At 39.9% G+C, this 19099-nt stretch overlaps 1 protein-coding gene across 8 annotated transcripts in view; it reads right to left on the bottom strand.

Annotated features, from left to right (window-relative positions):
• LOC121856631 (protein PRRC2C-like) overlaps window positions 1-19099 on the bottom strand; it is a 74501-nt gene continuing 55402 nt past the window's right edge. For 5 of the 8 annotated variants that reach the window (XM_042352285.1, XM_042352325.1, XM_042352319.1 and 2 more), the window contains 7 exons: window positions 18338-18478; window positions 15527-17186; window positions 14276-15410; window positions 11130-13733; window positions 9407-9585; window positions 4055-4391; window positions 1-1591 (listed from right to left, as the gene is read on the bottom strand). In XM_042352285.1, the coding sequence (XP_042208219.1) occupies window positions 1467-1591; window positions 4055-4391; window positions 9407-9585; window positions 11130-13733; window positions 14276-15410; window positions 15527-17186; window positions 18338-18478 (6181 nt within the window). In that variant the 3' untranslated portion in view covers window positions 1-1466. Of the gene's footprint in view, window positions 1592-4054; window positions 4392-9406; window positions 9586-11129; window positions 13734-14275; window positions 15411-15526; window positions 17187-18337; window positions 18479-19099 lie in introns of those variants that run through there. The other 3 variants (XM_042352337.1, XM_042352312.1, XM_042352330.1) reach the window with 3 other exon arrangements.

The raw sequence follows: 19099 nt of genomic DNA, 5'->3' as shown, positions 1-19099 counted from the left end.
TTAGAGACATTGAGTTTATTGCAATAAGACAACTACACGAGGTATGTTGAGCTTGCTGCTAAGAGTGGTGAGAAGAGGGAACACTTTCCCCCTCACTCGCTCTGGATCAGTATAAAAGCTGAGGGGTCTAAAAGAGTCCCATCCATTCAATAGTGTGGGGCCAATTAAAATTAAAAGACTGTAACATAGGCGTGCCACGTGGGTGGTTTGTGAGTGTGGTTGGTTGGGTAGGCCACAGCCAACTCTAAATCTTCCCACACCCACTAGCTGCCACAGCCACGTCAAGCAACATGAAGCCTTCCCAGAGTTGCCCATACAGTGCGCTCTTCAACAGCGTAACAATAAGGGAACGATATCAAGTCATATACACATGGTAAAATGCCACAAGTTACAAGAATATGTTGATACCACAGCTAGCCAACTGGAGTGATCTGTCAGGGGCAGTGGCAGTAAACCAGATTGGCCAGAAGTGCTGTGCTTTCCCCACATATATGAGTAAGAGGGTGGTGGGGTGTATTCTGTCGCCATGTGTCCCGTAAGGTTAGCAGTGGCCCCAGGTTCCTCAGCAGCAAGTTGGCGCCGTGGCCAGCACGCAAGACAACGCCGCAGGTTACTTCCCTCAGCTGCTCATTACACTCGTGAGACTGGTGAAGAGGTCACTCACAGATAAGTCTGCATGGTTCTAATATCAGTAAGTGCCTCTTGCACTTGGTCTCGCTTCAGATACATTTTGAAAATTATATACCTGTTTCATATGTAAATGCCAGTAATAATGTCTCGACTTCAAGAAATTTTCATTTAGTGATCAGCATTACTTTCTATAGCATTTTCAAAACATGGATATTTTCCAAGAGGAATCTTCCATAAAAAGCTCATTTCTAACCCTACTCTGTACTAGCTCCAGGAATCATCAGTGTGGAGCACGAAAACCAAAAGAAATCTTTTAACTAGAAGAGACTCGTGTGCATTACCCACTTACTTCCTTAATGTGGAGTAGTACATACCTTCCTGTATTAAATACAAAGCACAGGTGCCCATCCCAAGTACCACAGAGTCCTTAATTGACAAGATACAAAAATCAACCCAGAGTAACATATGCACCGTCCATATGCAGGTTAACACTTCTAAAAGAAACCATAGCATCAAATATGTCTATGTTTCTAGCACAGCACTCTAAGCTTTTCAAGTAGAGGAAAATAAAGTTCACTCAAGAAATTATAAACTTTGCCTTTCTACAGAGAAATAAACCACAAAATTAATTTGTTCTACCACAGCAAATCTCACATTGCCACTGGGATGATTAATTTCCTTCATTCCAAGTGCATTTTTCAAATAAATTGTTTTGTCAAATTTTTTTCCATTCGCTTATCAACTGCATCATAAGAGTCCATTACCACCTGTATAGCATAACAGGAAAGGAGCTTCATATATATTTTCCTGGATGCTATGACAAACTTTCACCCACTTCATTTTGGTGGGCCATCACCTGCAGTCGAGGGTGAAGCAGAAACCTTGTCTGTCGACAATTCCTCTTTGGAGGATACAATCGACTCTGATGGCTTGTCTTCAACCCTTTTCTCCGACTTGCCAGCTATAAAAAATTGGGGAAAAAAAAAAAAAAAAAAAAACATTAATAACATGTCAACATGATCTTATTCCTTCTTGCAGAAAAGGTACATTAGGTTTGGCAATACAGCATTCACAGAAATATGCTTGAGGTAGTGACAATACTTATGAATAAAGTTAAGGAGTGGATTTGCTGAGATTATCATTGGATTTATGTGCACGGTACATGGTAAAGTAATGTGGACACCTAAACAATTCTCTTTAATACCATCATGAGGTGCTTTGTGAAACTGATAATCCTGAAAGAATTGTAATTGTACCCTTAACTCAACACACAGTTGTAAGCACAGCATGCAACACATTGCCTTATTGACACACATTTTGAGTAAACCTTTGCTTGAATTCCTCCGCTGGTTATATACCAGACGTGGAATAGACTCGAGAACAAAGCAGTGTATGTAAGGTGTCTGGAAAAGTGACAAAATAACCCACCTACCAACACAACAAATTTTTGGCATATCAGAATCTCCCTTTGTCACTTTTACAGTACACCCAAAACTGCATTTTTTATAGGTGTATGAATGCACAGTCAAATTAAAACCCAGGCAAAACAATGGGAATAAAGTGACGAAGCCCCACTCACTCTTCAGCCACTCAGTGTCCCACCTATGGTCACTAGACTGTATGTAGTCACCGTGAGTCACCAGCTGTCCTCAGTACACCAGTGAGTAGAGTACAGTACTAAATATACTGTGTTATGTTATCGTGAATATGTCTTATTTTGTGTTTGGGGATGCTAGGACTTTAATTTCACAAGATAAAACACAACCAATACACCCCCCCCCCCAAAAAAATATAAATTAAACCCTACCTGGGTACATCCAGTCAGTTACACAGCAAAAACCCCATAATTCATACTCCCCTAATTCGAAATCACTCATAATTCGTAATGTTTTCCTGTTACGAAATGTTACAAATTTTGTAATACTTGATAAAATTTCAAATTATGAGGGATATTTATGACACACGTTACCATGGGATGTGACTGTCTGCCTTAATGTAAACAAGTCTACGTGTATCTGTCAGATGTGGAGTGCACGTTTACAGCCTACCACACTTTTGTTTTTTACTGGTTTTCCCAGTGTTTGTGCCATTATGTCTGATAACCCCAAATCTGGTACGTACTGTACTTATAAACATTAACATTTTGATTGGAGGTTTTACTGTATAACAACTACAGGTACCCCTATTTATGTTCATCCATTTTATGATAATCCATGTAAAATGATAATTAGGTTTTAGCATCTTGATTGATTTACATTAGGCAAAATCAACGTTAACGAAAGTTATCATTAGGCTAAACTTGCTGATGAATGTAAACACTGGGGAAGCTCATCTTTCCGTCACTTGTCAAATCCAAGATGGCCAATATGCGCAGAAACTGCTTTTCCATTGTCTGCGCAGTTCACCTGCCTGCTTGCAGTCTCACAGCCACCATGCAAACTACAATCTTGCGCTTTCTTTCAATGTGATCGCATCTGCCCACGCTCATGTAATAAACATTATCATTATTAATCATTGCATAACCTTGTGATAACTGTGTACTTTGCCATTATCAGTGACAATAAAACATTGTTCAGATTTTGCTTTGTTTTAGTGACTGTTAAGTTATCAGTGCACAGCAACTCCGTAATTTTTAAAATGGCTAGCAAGCATCCTGCCAACTCTCCCATCTCTGGTAAAGGCAAGGCTTATAGGAAGACTGTCTCTAGAGAAGAAGTTAGACAATGTTATGCAGCAGGCTTGTTATTATCAAAGTGTGGAGTGTTTATTCTTTTATTTATTTTTAATAAGTGTAGGATTGATTTTTCTGTGTTAAATGTCCTTGTTGTACAGGCCAGAAACGTACCCATTGAAACCCACGTTACATGGATTCTGATTGATTTAAGTTAAGAGTTTTCAGGAATGCAGCTCTATTGTAAATGCATGCCTTCTTGATAGTGAGACTTGAATGTTGTCTTGAATTTTAAATTCATATTACAGAATAATAAGTTACAGTCTAATTATGAATGCAGAAATTTACAGACTAATTTTTAACATTACTGCAAAAGTTCCTTAAACAGAAAACATTTTAAGTGGCAAATTTTATTCTAATCTTAGAGAGGCTTACAACTGTTACCATGATGCCTTCCCAATGCTCTACAGATTTCACTCACTGACCAATTACTGGCTTCAAAGCTATTTTATGAGGTAACCCACTGCATCAGTCATGTAAACATGAATCTTTTATTACCAACAAGATAATATAAAATATGGATCCTCTCTAATATTTTCATATTAAAAAATCAGTAAGACTTTTATAGCATGCTAATACTAACAAATTTATTACCTCTGATCTTTAACAAATACAATTTGTTCATACATCGTAATTTTCTAAACCTAAATGTTCTGAAGAATACCAAAATACAAGTAATACGGCAGCACTAACCATCACGATTAAAGAAAGCCTGAGTAGTACTTAGGGCATCAGCTCTGAGCTTGGCTTGTTGAGCTGAGCTTGGAGGATTAGATGTTCGCTGTTGAGTTTGTTGCTGTTGCTGCTGCCCTTGTGACTGTCCACGGCTACCACGATGACCGCTACTTGTACCAGAACCCTGGGATGCAGGGGGGCGTTGAATGGGTCCTGGATTTGTATATCGGGAGCTAGTAGCCATAGTTGGAGTTGGTCCACCCAAACCACTTTGGCTTGCCATAGGTAGTTGGCCCCGTAGACCCATTACCATTCCTGACCTGAGGCTCCCACCTATCATCTGAAAATTAATTACCTGGTGAAAAAAAAGATGGACCCATTGGTCTCTATTTTGGTTTGATAAAGAGTTAAAACTCTTTAAATGGTACAAAATTTAAAGGTAAAAATGTAGATTTAATAAAGTGTGAAAAAGAGGTTGAAATAGTATGAGCAGCAAAAGAGTGTAACATTATACCTGTACACTGAGGTGGCAAAAATCACCACATGTGTAAGTAGGTCTACTCATGAAATTTAGAAGCCAGAATGTTGCTTAAAGGGATATTGTGCAAGGTCAGACGAGTTCTGTTAGTCAAGATTAATTAGCCCTCAACCCTTCTGGGGAGTGAGAAGGAAGATATTATCTCCATTGTTTTTACACTATCACTCAAACTCACAGCACAATCACAATCAGCAAACATTTTTCCTCATCATCATCAAAGAGTATAGCACTAAAATGTTCGTTCAAAGCCTCCTTCATAGCTGGACCATGAGAAGATATTTTTTTTAACGGGAATTAGCTCACCCAGGCACAGGTCAAACGACCCACAACGGAGCCTGGGGGGGTGGGGGGTACAAAAAAAGAAAGAACAAAGAAATTGAAAATAGAGAAGAAAAAGGTTATACTGTGTTAATCTACACCACGAAGAAAACCAGCTTTTTAAAGTGAGACAGATTGTATAAGTATGGAAACACACAAGAAGGCAGAGCATTCCACAGTTTGGCTATGTGAGGAAAGGAGGAGGTACTATAACGGGTTATTCTTGTGTGACCGACATCCACAGAGAAACGGTGGGCACCGCAGGCTAGACGTGTGTTACGAGCCCACGGCCTTGCCGGCGGTACACAGGATGCCAAATCCACCGAACATTGGCCGTTAAAGTACCTGTAAAAGAGAGAGAGTGAAGCAACATTGCGGCAAAGAGAAAGGGAAAAGTGATTGTTGACTAAAAGAGGAGAGTTAATAAAGACGAAATGCCTTTGATTCCACCCTATCTAACTGTTGGACAGAAGAGCCACCACAGATATGAGAGCAGTACTCCAAGTTAGGATGAATGAATCCCTTATATACTTGAAGCAACTACTCAGGAGTGAAGTAGTTACGGCATCTGTACAGCATTCCCAACTTTCGGGAGGCAGCTTTAGCTATACTAAGGATATGTGATTTCCAGGACATATTGGAGGAAATGGTGAGGCCTAACATATTTATTTCAGAATTTGGCAGGATGATAGCGTCTTGAAATGTAATTGGTGGGAGATCATCGACAGTGATCCCTCGGTTAACGAATTACCTTCCATAAGAATCTTCAACTCGATTAACGAACAAAAATTTGGTTAACGAAATCCTTACGAAACATGTTTCGCCTACTCACCAGCTGGAGTATTAGTCCGCTAATACAGTAATCGGTTTTAGGGCTTAAATTCGTTACCAAATGAGTAAATATCAAGAATTATTTAACATAATTGAAGTACAGGGAACTAGTTTTTAGCACGGCAAACAGCTACTTGACTCACCCAGAATGGCATCAGTTTGTGTCTCTGCTCAGTGGAGGAAGCATCTTGCTCGAGACTCTCTTGAACATAAACTATTTTTACATTTTTACAGTACAATTATTGGTCATTCTGAAATTTATTTTACATATTGAAAATATATAGTGCAGTACAGTGCTGATTTAAAGAAAATAATCTTGAATTACACCAAGTGAACTTAAAATTTCATGGGTGAAATGGCGGCATAAAGCATGGGGTGACTTCTCTTCCACCCTCACTGCCTTCTCTTCTCCCTTCTCCTCCACCCCCACTTCTAATATACCCATCATCATCATCAACCAGGAGCCTTCTACATGCACACCTCAAAGTAAGTGTACTTTACTGCATTTAATTTTAGTTTGTATGCAATTTTCAGTGAGCTGGAACCAATTACCCAAAATCCCATTGAAACAATGGTTTCGGTTAATGAACGACCTTCTGGAACGAACTGTGTTCGTTAACCGAGGGACCACTGTAATTTACAAAGTGTAATTGGTAAATATTGAGTTTTATTACTATTGAACTTAACCAAGTTTGTGCCTCCCCATTCAGAGATGCTGCACAGATTCGCATTGACAGAAGGAATGATATCAGTTCTAGAAACAGATCTAGTTTGAGAGTTAGGAGGAAGGGGAAAATGTGAAGAAGAGTAAAGAGTAGAATCATCACGTGGTCTGCACGTGTCCTTCCTGTGCACCTGACACCTAGTGGCGTGGGGGTATAATACGTCACCGAGAAATTTGATATGTATGATACTAAAAGTTAGATCTTATGAGGACAACCGCTTTGAGTCTAAATTGTTCTCATGACATCAACCAAAACATGCATCAGATGATGATGAAAGTCAGACTGACATACTCCATATGATGATGATGATATAAGCTGGACTGTGACATGTATCATGATAAGATTTAATTTTTTTTTTGCAGAGCTGTTTTAAATTTGTGCACCAAGGTTTTCACAGAGTATGTCACTTGTCCCAGTACGGTATACCACCTAATACTACCCAGTTGCCTTTTAGTCATCAAGGAAGACAAATAGGTCAGCGTTAGTGATAGCTGTACAACGAGAAAAAGAAATATGTCCAGAAGCCTTTGAACCAATTTTTTAAATGTCCATCCTAAGATGAAGAGGCAGGCATTCCTGCCACTTTGTCTCAACCCCACTACTTCCTACCCCATCTTGGACATACCTTACTCTAATCTGAATACTTATTTTAATATATAATAATATAACTTAGGTATTGGTCAAGTAATTAATGAATAAAACTTGATGGCATGAAGGCCAGAGACTGGGATGTTTTAATGAAGTAAAAATCTTGGTTTCTAGGGATATAAAAATATCTTGAAAAAATTGGATAGAAATTCCCAAAACAGTTGATGTGAAGGGGATATGGTTGTAAACCCTTGATTGATGGCTTAAGGATTCATGCTTATCTTTACTAGCTTGTCTATACTATTTACAGCAACACTTTGAAACCCCCCCCCCCCAATATGGCAATCACAATGAGAGAACAATCAAGACATGTCCAAACACAATCAAATACAACACGTTATCTGTCCCATCCTGTTCAGTCTATAGCACATTAAATACATAGTACACATATAAAAACACAGAATCACGATCACAAAAAGTATTTAAAAATAAAATTAATTAAACCAATGCAATATGGTAGAGGACATAGCAATACTTTTGATAAGGATACTGGGTATTTGTTAAAAATTTAATATTTACCATAAGGCATAAATCAAGACAGTGCATTACTCTGACTTCTTGCTAGCATTATCCATAACAGCAAAGTGCTCTCAAGATCATCATTATAGCTTTCATTACAGAAAATAAAATTGTTTAATATGATTGTGCTGGATAGAATTTTAGTGATTGAGTAGTGACAAAGTGATCTGATAGTCTTTTCTCTCTCCTCCTCATCACTTACCAACTTACTATATCACCAGCCAATAGGAATATTTTTATTAGTGATTACAAAGTTAATTTTTAAAGGACACTATCTCTCAAGCTCACAATAGGTACAGGTACCTGGCTTAAGAATTTTGATATCCACACCAGTCACTGTCTATAAATTTTTTGTTATAACTACTCTTCTATACCTTCTCCAACCTGGTATTAGTTGTGGCAAGTTGTCATTCAATTGTTGAAACCATGAGCAGATTTTGTAAAAAAAAAAAAAAAAACCCAACACCCAGTTTTTGTATGCCTTTTCATGGTGTAAATGAATACCACAATACAGTAATGACTAATGGCTAATACGATAGAGCCAACTGCAATGCTTAAAACTTATGGAAAAGGTAAGTCTTCTTTCCAAGACTAAAATCTGTAACACAGTTGGCTTTTCAAGAGAATTTGGTTTACAGACTCTAAGTGACACGATACAACAAACTTTATCCCAGCCATGGTTAGGTTGCATCGTATTCTACTAACAAAACTAAATCCAAATGAAAGCATGTAATGCTAAACCTGCTGTGGTGGGAGCACAACCACACCTACTTCCTCCACCAGTTATCACAATGGTTAAGGAAAGTAAGAAGTAACCCCACAAAAGCAATACTGGAAACTTGATGTAGGCGGTACAGAAACAGCCTGAAGTGGAACAGCAATGCAGAAGCAAATGGCCAACATAAGACTACTTTGCCTTTGTCTCTCCCTTATTGTCTTAATTTTGTGTGTTCATGTAAGAGTTTAAGACCCACTGTGTTTGGAAAAAGGCCCACAAGTGTTAGTACTAGAGATGTGACAATACGTCGGAAAAAAGTATCACTTTCGATGTGAGAAACGAGTTAAGGCTGGTAAGCATCAGGGAGATGAGATTAATGCGTTACACTTGGCTACAGTGACCACTTGGATTAGTATTTGTTAATAATTATTGATGTTATCATAAGACTTTTTATTTACAAATGTTAATCATCTATCTTATTATTTATGCTTAGATAACCCAATGAAGCCCTCACACATCACCCTTATATAAGACATAACACTGTCAGGAACAAACTCCATACAGTATATATATAATGGTATAACTCACTTCTCCAGGAATGCATCCAAAGTGCTAAGAGAGGTATGAATGTATTCCTACTTTGCATTAAAAATATACGAAAAAAAATTTGAACATTCATTTTCCTGTTAGAAAAATGCACACTAGATCTTATTTAGGCAAAGAGGATATAGGTTGACTCGTAATGAAAATGACACATTATGTCATTTTGAGAAGTATCGACTGACAAGCCTGAGATGTTTGACTGTAATTTTGTGGGAAGAATGTTTCTGCATCCCCAATTTTCTTGATATTTATCCTAGCATATATGATACACTCCAGATTTGCAAGATTGTAATTTCAGAGCATAAATATCTCTTTATACTTTAATAGTCAGTGGGGTACAACACAAACTGTATTATATAATATGTTAGGCAAATTAAAATAATAACCACTCCATTACTAAGTACAGTATTGTTTTGTCATATGTACATAAACTGATAATTACTGTATATATATTTCATCAATATCCATACCTGAGAGGCATTCTGAGCTGTATATGATGCATTCCTGTTTGAGCTTTGGTGTGATAATCCAGGCTGAGTGGGCATTTTTCGACTTTGAGTCTTTGGAGATGATATCTGTGGCATACTGGAACCTCCATGACTGGTGCTGCTATTACTACAGCTGGTATTCACAGATGAAGATATGCTGCCTGAAGAATGATGCAATCAGAAAAACATGATACAAAATGCCAAACATTCCTTTTATGACCAATCATATAAAGCCATTTCTTTTAATTCCAAAATAAAGTAGACAAATAAATATTGTATGGTCAAATTCCTCGGAATGCTGTACAAATGAAGTACACTTTATATCAATACAGTATGGACAAGTGTAATGTCTGATGATTGACAAGTTGGTGAAAAAGATATCCAGCACATTCAGCACCCGCTTAATTTAAATGATGCATTCCTGAAAACTTCTAAGTTAAGCGGATATTAGTTTCCAATAGAAACCCATCTTATAAATTGAGATACGACCCCAGAAAATTCATATACTGTATATTGTTGTTTTGTTTTTTTACCAGAAATTGTCTGTCGTCATGAGAACGGTGAAATATGAGCTAGTAAATTTAAAACAGTAACAAAGAGCAGTGCAGTATATAATAGGAATGTTTTTATGTAGAGGAGAGACAAAGGAAAAATTTTAATTTAGATGTGAAAATGGATGTGTTAAGGCCTCCTGAACGATTTCTGCCATCTCTACAGTAAGAGTATTCTGATAATTTCTCAGATTCTTACCTTGTGTTATTGTATCCACTTGCAACTGGACTTGAGGATTAGTTACGGATGAGAAGAGAATATTGCTAGGTAGAGGAAAGGTGGATTTCATTGAATTTTAAAGGGGTTTACTATAAATTTGACTTCAAAAGTATAGCATGTATCTTCTTCATACTGTCCTACCAGATGTAGCAGCATCTATTTTACTTTCCTTTCTCTTTTCGCTCATAGTAATGTCGGGAATAATGAATTATTCAGTCACAATCCAAAATACAGTGTACAGTACACTGTAAACACTAGCAGCTGTGACCAAAACTCAAATGAAACTAACAAAGCAAAAAACATCAGCAAGCACCTGGCAGACAGGCCCAGCACAGATGCATCAAACTATATACTAGTATATGGAAGGCACATATGTACGTATCCGTGAATGTACGATGTTGAATTTATGTTAAGCGGGTGCTGACTGTAAAGAACTGGGAGGGAGAGAGGTAAACCTAGTGATAGTCACTGCCTTGAGTTGCTAGTCTTGAAAAATGCCAGGAACAAGAAAAATAAATAGATCATAGATAAAAAGAGAACTGCAATAAAGGAAGAACATGAATAGATAAAAGATTCACTGACCAATCAACAAGAATTCATGAGAAATTTTAGGGCAATATCAGCCTTTATTCATAATGTCTTGCTCAACATAAGTTGCAAGTGAATAGCTGTTTGAACTTTATTTTCTCTATAATTTATTCCATTTTCTTCAAAAAGCTTAATGCACATATTCAATCCATTTCAAGTGACACATGACAAAAAAGAAAGAAAGAAAAAGAAAGAAAAAAGACCACTATTTTAAGATTAATTTTTAGGGGCAAAATATCAATAAAAGCTAATTTTATGACAAATAAATCATTTGGTAACTTGGGTAGTTATATTTCTCACAATTTTCAACTTAAATGAATCATATTCAACTATGACCATCACTTACTTGTGGGAGGAAAAAAGGTTGAAGAAAAGGAGTTCTGGACTGCCCCTGGAGACTTGAGCTGCTGGCGAGTTGTTTCTTGAATGTTAGCCCCTGGCTGCAAGGACTTCAAGAAACTCGGAGGAAGTGTTGGAGCACCTCGAAATGCCTGTGCTCCAAGTTGCTGTGCTGCTAGGCTCATACTGGATCCAAATCCCTGCATCCCAACTCCAGCTGGTCCTGGCTGAGACTGACTGCCAAAGCCTTGTAAGCCATATGCAGCAGGTGGAGTCTGTAAGGGTGGTTGAGCTTGTTGCTGCACTGCTGCTTGTAGTGGTGATCCAGAAGCAGTGTAAAATCCTGCTGCTTGTTGGGGTCCTCCTGGCCCAGTAGGAGGTGCCGTAGGTGGGGCACCTGGTGCCCCAGCACCATTATTAGAATAGAATGAATTTGGAGGCTGTATTGCCTGAATAACAGAATTCTGTACACCAGGTCGCTGGACCAACTGTGATCCTAAAAGACCCATGGGTTGGCTGGGATCATATATATACAACTGCGAGGGCTGGGGACCACCTTGTAATGCAGTTCCTAAGCCACTCTGCTGGAATGGTGTACCAGCCTTTGACCCAATGGTGCCAAAGTTCTGTTGTGAATTGCCAAATGTTTGAGAAGATGGCTTTACTGCTGATGACATAAGTGAATTGGAAGCTGTTGATATAAGGACAGTGTTTTGGTTTTGTGGCTGACTTTGTCCAAAGCCTGTTACTCCTGTTGGTTGCAGTCGGTACTGAGAGAGGTTATTGGTGTACAGATCTGGTGTTGTGAGAGGTGGTGGAGTCTGCAAAAACATTGACTGTTGACCAAATGCATTGCTACCCAGCCCTTGGCCAAGCCCATAAGGTGGATATTGTGAGAACTGGGATGCACCTCTTTGCCCCAGAACAGGGGTACCATCCAAGAATGGTTGGTACAAACCAGTCTGTGGATTTGAATTGAACACCATGGGAGGTGACGGGATTGCACCACCAATTCCACCAAATGGCGCTGTACCCCCTATAGTTTGATACATGCTGTTATTGGAAGGTCCTGTTGATCCTGACACCAGAGGAGGGGATAATGAGCCTCCTGAGATCCCCAAAGATGATCCAGTTGGTCCTGGAGATACTGAACTATTAGTAGTTTGCTGCTGTGGCTTCACTTTGCAAACATTTCCAGGTCGACTTACTTCAGCCTTGACCAATGATGCAGCGGCAGATGATGTGTATGCAACAGCAGATGAAGTGTATACCATAGCATTGCCCATAGCTGCCCCCTGCTGCAGAGGTGAGCCACCTTGATAGCCACCTACATCTTGAGAGTGATCTTCGCAAGTGCCAACAGCAGTAGAGTCCTTTGGTGTGAAGGAAGCTTCAAGTGCTGGGGAGTGGTCAAGCCCTGCCACACTATCAACAGCTGAAAAACTTGCTGTAGAAAAGGCAACTGAACTGGTCACATCTTCTGCATGCTCAGGGACAGGTGCCATTGTCTCCCACACTTTCTTAACTGAAGCAATTTTAAGGTTAAGGTCATCTGTTGAAGGAGATATGGGACTCTGCATGCTGCCAGAGGTCATTACTAGGGACCGAGGAAGACCAATTCCCTTAGTAGTCACAGATCCTGATACTTCTGACAACTCGGAGTCAAATGTAAAGTCTAATTTCATGTCGGTACCATTTTCCTCTACCTTAGTTGAGAAATTGAGTGGTAATTCAATTGGCTCTGGTTTTTCAGGCTTCTTATCCTTCTCTTCTTTCATTGACAATGTAGTTTCAGGAGAAACACTCTTTCTGTCTCTATTCTCACGCTGTCTTTGGGGCTTTGGAGCTTCACCAAACTTTGCCTTGTATTCTGCACCTACAGTAGCATTTACGGAACCTGCAGCCTTGAAATTAGTATTCTCAAATATAATTGTCTGGGAAGGTACTGATGTACCATCAAGAGTACTCTTGTCCACTTTTGAGAAATTGTTTGGATCATCACTTGGGCTTGATCGCTGACTACTGCCTCCAGAATTTGGTTGGTCACTAATCTCTACACCACTATCATGGTTGTCAAATGATGTTGGTTTGACTCCAGGTTGGTTTGTTCCATCTCCTGATGTTGGTGCCTGAGAAGGAGAGTTAGCTCTCAATGTAGCTGTTAGAGGTTTATCCCAAGCATTTTTGGGTGGTGGTGGTATAGCTGTTGCATCTTTTACAGGGAATAAGGTGTTGGTTGGAGAATCTACAGGACTGCACGAACCAGCAGATTTCATTGCATTAATTCTATTATTCTCTCGCTGCTTTGCTAGTCTTGGAGGAAGCTTGCTTTGACGAGATCGTTCAAATCCACCTGTTTTGTTGGTGCGACTTTTCTTTTCTTTTTGCTGCTTCTTGGAAGCGGTGGTAGGCGTTGGACCCGCTACATTAGTTATCCCAACAGTAGCAGGTTCACTAACAGCAGTGGTAACTGAAACAGGTTCGTGTAACTGGGTCTTCAGTTTTTCCTTTCCAGACTTGCGTCTAGTCACTTCTTGGAACCCATCATTTGAGTCCATATGATCACCAATCAGTTCAGACACTTGTGGCTGATCGTCAACTATCACCACACCTGAAATAAAATTATTCTAAAATAATCACTAGATTTTATTTACAATATTCAGTCATGGTATATCAGAAATATTCATATAAAAACAAAACTACAACAAATATTAGGGGGTGAACATAGTTTGAAACAAGGAGTCCACACTAAGCTTTAATGAATGAAAATGAACAATCTATGTCAAATTCTTTTTGTGGCTCATTGCTTTAGCACAAGTTACTCAAAACAAAAGCACAATAAAAATAAATCTTGCACACTTAAGCTAACTACAAGCCAATAACTCAATTAGTCTTTTTAATACTCTATGGTTTATCTAATCCCAGGTATTAGTAGCATGCTTTCTCTATAAACAAAAACAGTACACAAAAGAAGAAAAAACAAAAAACAAATAAAAGGAAAATAAATCAGCTTGGTGAAATAAAAGGCTCCAAAATTTCTTCTTAGCTTATGCTAAAGCAATTGCTTCTTGTGGGCAATATTTGACTTTCATCAATTCATCAAGAATTGGCTGACATGGATTGTTGTGGAAATGGCAACAGGAAACTACTTACTAGCATAATTATTCAAGTCGATGCCCTCCAATGGGTTGGCTTTCTCTTGCTTGGGCTTACTTTTGTTGTTGACATCAGAGAGAGCCTGGTGAACCATGGTAGGGTCTAACTTTATCTCATGCACTTGATTGACAGTAGTTTCAGTTTTTGTGCCCTTTCCACTTGTAGGTCCATTCTTATTTTTCTCATTTTTATGCAGAGCCTTCTTCTCACCAAACCTCTGCTGGCTAGTACTTTGGGAAACACCTTGGCCCTCAGCTTTAGATTCCTTGCCAAGTGAGTTACGTCCCTGTGCTAAGCCCCCACCTGATGAGGGAGCCCAGCCACCACCACCGATCTTCCTATCTGCCTTGTTTCCCTTGCGATGATCCACTTTTGCCACTGTGGCTGCAGCCTTCTCCTTATTCTCTTTTCGAGCCTCAGGGTCACTGCTTTCAGATGCAGTTTCCCAGTCAGCCTCCTCTGTAGTCTCTGGTGTACCTTCCTTCATGTTTGGTTTAGTTAACATTGTAGTCGACAATGTTGCAATCCCACCACTTCCTGCACTAGTTGTTGAAGCTCCACGTCCTCTCTTATTACTGTTGCTGTTTCCACCACCTGCACTGCTACCACTGCCTCCACCATTACCTCTCTGTCGTTCAAATTCTCGTCGCTTTTGGAATCTGGGTGGCATCCTGTCGAATCTGTTTTGCTGCTGTTGCTGCTGTTGTTTGCGTCCAGCAGAATCAGCTGCACCAGCTTCATTACAGGACACTTTTCCCTCCTCAGTAGTTCCAGCTTTGTTGCTGCTGCCACCTCCACCGCTACCACCACCACTGCCACTACCACCACCTCCACCACCACCACCTCCACCACTACCACCACCGTGTGCTGGTGCTGACCGCCCCCTGCCCCCTGTATGGCCCTGAAGTGATGAAGCTCCTCCTCCACCACCACCCCTGGAGCTTCCCCGCCTGGCCTCCCCTCGCCCCCGGCCGCCACCTCGACCAAACTGGGAGCGCTCACCATCGCCGCTCTCCTCTCGGTTGTTGGGTAGAGACGAGCCACTGTTGATGTTACTGCTTCCTGCAGTACTACCTCCTGGTATTATTGATGCACTGCTCCAATCTCCTTCACAACTGCTACTCCAATCATCCTACAAATTAAGATTTAGTAAATTAAAACTAAACATTAAAAATAACAATTAAAACCAAAATGACAACCACTCATTATTCTTAAAAGGTAAATATATAAAGAAGCACATTCTCTTACCTTGCGATCCCTATGAGGGCGACTATGGTAATAATCATCATAGTAGTAGTCATCTTCACCCCTGTAGTTACGGTTCTGGAATCTTGGCGGTGGACCTCTACCTCGACGATTATAATCCCCACCACGACCTCCTCTAGCCCCTCGATACAAGGGGTAAGTGCCACCTCTAGATCCACTGCTACGTCCTCCACTCCGTGAAGATTCATAGCGATTGCTTCGGTTACCCCGAGCTCCTGAAGATACCGACTTACTGCCCCCGCCCCGCTCTGCACTCTTACTCTCAACCACTTCACTATTTCCCTCATTGGTCTCTCCTCCAGCGGTTACTGTTAGAGAAGACCCTGGTGCGAGGGTGGTGGTTGTAGTGGTGGTTGCGTCTGATGTGGTTCCGGCCAGCTGTTGTTGCTGAAGACTTTGCTGCTGCTGCTGCAGCAGCTGAGTTTGTTGCTGCTGTGACTGGTGCAGTTGTTGCTGCTGTTGCTGTGGTGGTGGGATGAGTTGCTGCATTAGGGGCTGTGGTTGAGACACTGGAGTTGTACCAACAGCCTCCTGTGGGATGGTTACCCTCATTGTTGCTGCCTCTACTGTTGTGGTGCTTGTGCTGGTTGCGATAGTACTGCTGTTGCTGGTACTGCTGTTGCTGGTACTGCTGCTGACCTGGCTGACTGCAGATGTTGCGACTACCACGGTGGCTGGGATGGTGCTCTCGCTGTTTAAAGTTGCTTGCTTGGCCACGCCCCAAATGCTGGACTCCCCGGACTTGGTCAAACTGCTGCCGGCATTGCTGGCCACCACTGTTGCCGTGCCGCTGGAATCGGGGCGGGAGCGTTCGGCGTTTTTTGAACGGCTCGCCCATACATTGTCTCTGTGCTCCTTAGGATGTACAACTTCCTTTACCTCAACTTTACGCACTTGTTCTCCCTGAGGAGATTTCTTAAGTGTCGTCATATTTTTCCTTATTTCTTTCTCTTTGTCTGAGGCCTCTAACTTCTCTCGAGTTATGGGTGCTGGGGCATGAGCAGAACGGGCATTCTCTTTCAGCAAATCCCGCTGATGCATTTCGCACTCTTCTTTGGCACCCTCTTCCTTAAGCTCTTTTTCTGTTACCTTAATTGCTTTATCATCCTTCAAATCAATCTTTTTAGGGGACTCTTGGTAACTTGGCTCCCGGCTTAAATCATCCACTTTTCCTTCTGTTCTATAATAGTCATCATATTCATAGGTAGCATCTGCCCATGAAGTGATTTCTAACTTCTTTTCCCTTGGAAGAAGATTTGATGAACGATCAAAGGAGTCCTTGCTTGCGCGAGACTCTCGACTGGACCTGCTGTCCCTACTGTCTGGACGCTGTGGGCGATCACGTAACTCTTCCATTTGCTTTTCAGCAGCCTCAACTTCTTTGTCCCACTCTTTATGAACCATGCGTAGCTCGCCTGGTTCATAATCTGAGGACTCCTTACTGATCAGAGGTTCAGTATCATGTGGACGACTCCACGATTCTATTTTTCCATCACTACGCCTCTCCAAGAGACTCTCCCCTCTCTCTGGCCTTTCCTTCCGATCTTCAAAGTTCTTTCTGTTGTCTAAGCGGCGATTCTTGCCACCTTCTCTCTCAAAATCTCTTCCTCGGTTATCCAAGTCTTCCCCATTTACAGTACGCCTGTGTCAAAGACAAATATACAATATATGATATACTGAATATATAATAATGTATTAGATATTGATAATCTAATTGGTTTATGATATCTAATGACAGCTGCCATTCAAAAAAATGCCCCTATACTTGCACTTGCATAACAAATATTTAGATTGGAAACCCAAAAATCAAATAGGAGAACAACCAATGAAATAATTACCCAATGCTTGACATAAGTAGATCTTAATTTAGATAATGTGCTTGTGAGAAATTATCCAATTCAATCCATGAAGATAGATGTGACCTGTCAGTTCCTAAAAAAAATCACCTTGCCTGACAAAGGCTTGTCATTTCAACAGCAGTGACTGAGCAGAGGTTTGAAAAATCCTATTAAAGCTAATGTGATAATATGTCTGTCTTACCAACAAAATTATTATGAGACCTTTCTAGAATTTAGATATGAAATGTCTGGCACTGCCATACAATACAATGTAAAGAGAGAGTGAGCTTGGTAAGGTTACCAATCCTTCTTTATTTATATATAGCTAATCTTTTAAAGTGATAGCTATTGGTTATCCCTTTTTTTGTCATTATTTTTTTCCTTCTTATTTCAGGAAAGCAATTGATAAACCACTCTCAATCACAAAGTCTACAGTACTTCATTCAGTTAAAAATAGATTAGGTATTACTGTAACTCCTGACATAAATCTATGTCTTGACAATGCTTTATAAAATTTCAGCCATTCCAAATTCCCACTTTGCCATACTTTCCATCTTACAACAGTCATAAAAAATTTCTTGGTGATGACAAACCTAGGTTATTCATTGAACATAAAAAATATGCAAATATGTTAATTTAATTACCTGTACAGTACAGTTATATTTAAAGTCCAGGGTCAAATATTAAAAAGTCACACCCAAAAAAATGTTCCTATATTTTATCTCAATCCTTTGGTATACTAAATGACTGTTGCTTCAGAATCCTTGCATCAAAATTTGCCTAATTATTTGTAATGCATGAATAAAAGAAAAATCAACTGACAAAATGTTTGGTCTATTGATCCATTTTGTCTTTTGCCTTGATAATATTGCAATACCTACTACATAGGTAATTCTAACAAGTTAGATAATGAATTTTTCAATTTTAAAAGGAGCTACTGGCATCAGCAACTTACCGTCTGTCATAATCAAAGTCCCTTTGATCATGGCTGGCACGTTCTGTACGCTCTTCAAACTTCTCATGATATGTCGTACGTGCCCAACTTTCACGTTCCCGATCTCTATAATTTCCTTGAGATCCACGGCCACGATACCTCCTACAAAAAATAAATAAATAAATAGAAACATAATAATATGTACACAAACACAACAAAATTGAGTTTGTGTTTGTACAATACTGTACTACTTTCCCCTATTCTTCAGAGATGTAATAAGTCTCCAACTATGGATTGGGAGTTGGTCAATGGTAAGGGACTCTCCAGACGACACTAGTGCAGATATAATAATGTGGGCATTACTAGGCTGTACAATAATCGCATCTCCCCACTCAGAGTAGGTGGATTTAAGTTAACCACGAAAGGCGCAGAGAATCCAACAACTGGGCACCCTTTTCCCGAGAATGTCCAGGACTTTGAACAGATTTTCTCAGGAATAAGATACAGACAATGCTAATGCCAATGAACAAATGATGAACTAATAGTTAAAAAGAACACCTAATATCACTGGTAAATTACTCAATTATAAACTAATAATTACAGTATTGTGAAGGAACTTTAAAATGGGTTACTCAAACCTACCTTAGCTCAAAAAGGATGGGAATGACTAACTTCCTTTTCACTGATACAATGGTGAGAAACAACGCTTGTGAATGCAAGATATAGATAGATATTAGAAGCATCGGAAATAACTTGATGGCAATACGCGAAGTGAAAATAATG

Source organism: Homarus americanus, unplaced genomic scaffold, assembly GCF_018991925.1.
Source record: "Homarus americanus isolate GMGI-L3 unplaced genomic scaffold, GMGI_Hamer_2.0 scaffold1024, whole genome shotgun sequence".
NCBI lineage: Eukaryota > Metazoa > Arthropoda > Malacostraca > Decapoda > Nephropidae > Homarus > Homarus americanus.
Note: the sequence above shows the minus strand (reverse complement) of the source record. Positions and strands in the feature narration are given on the sequence as shown.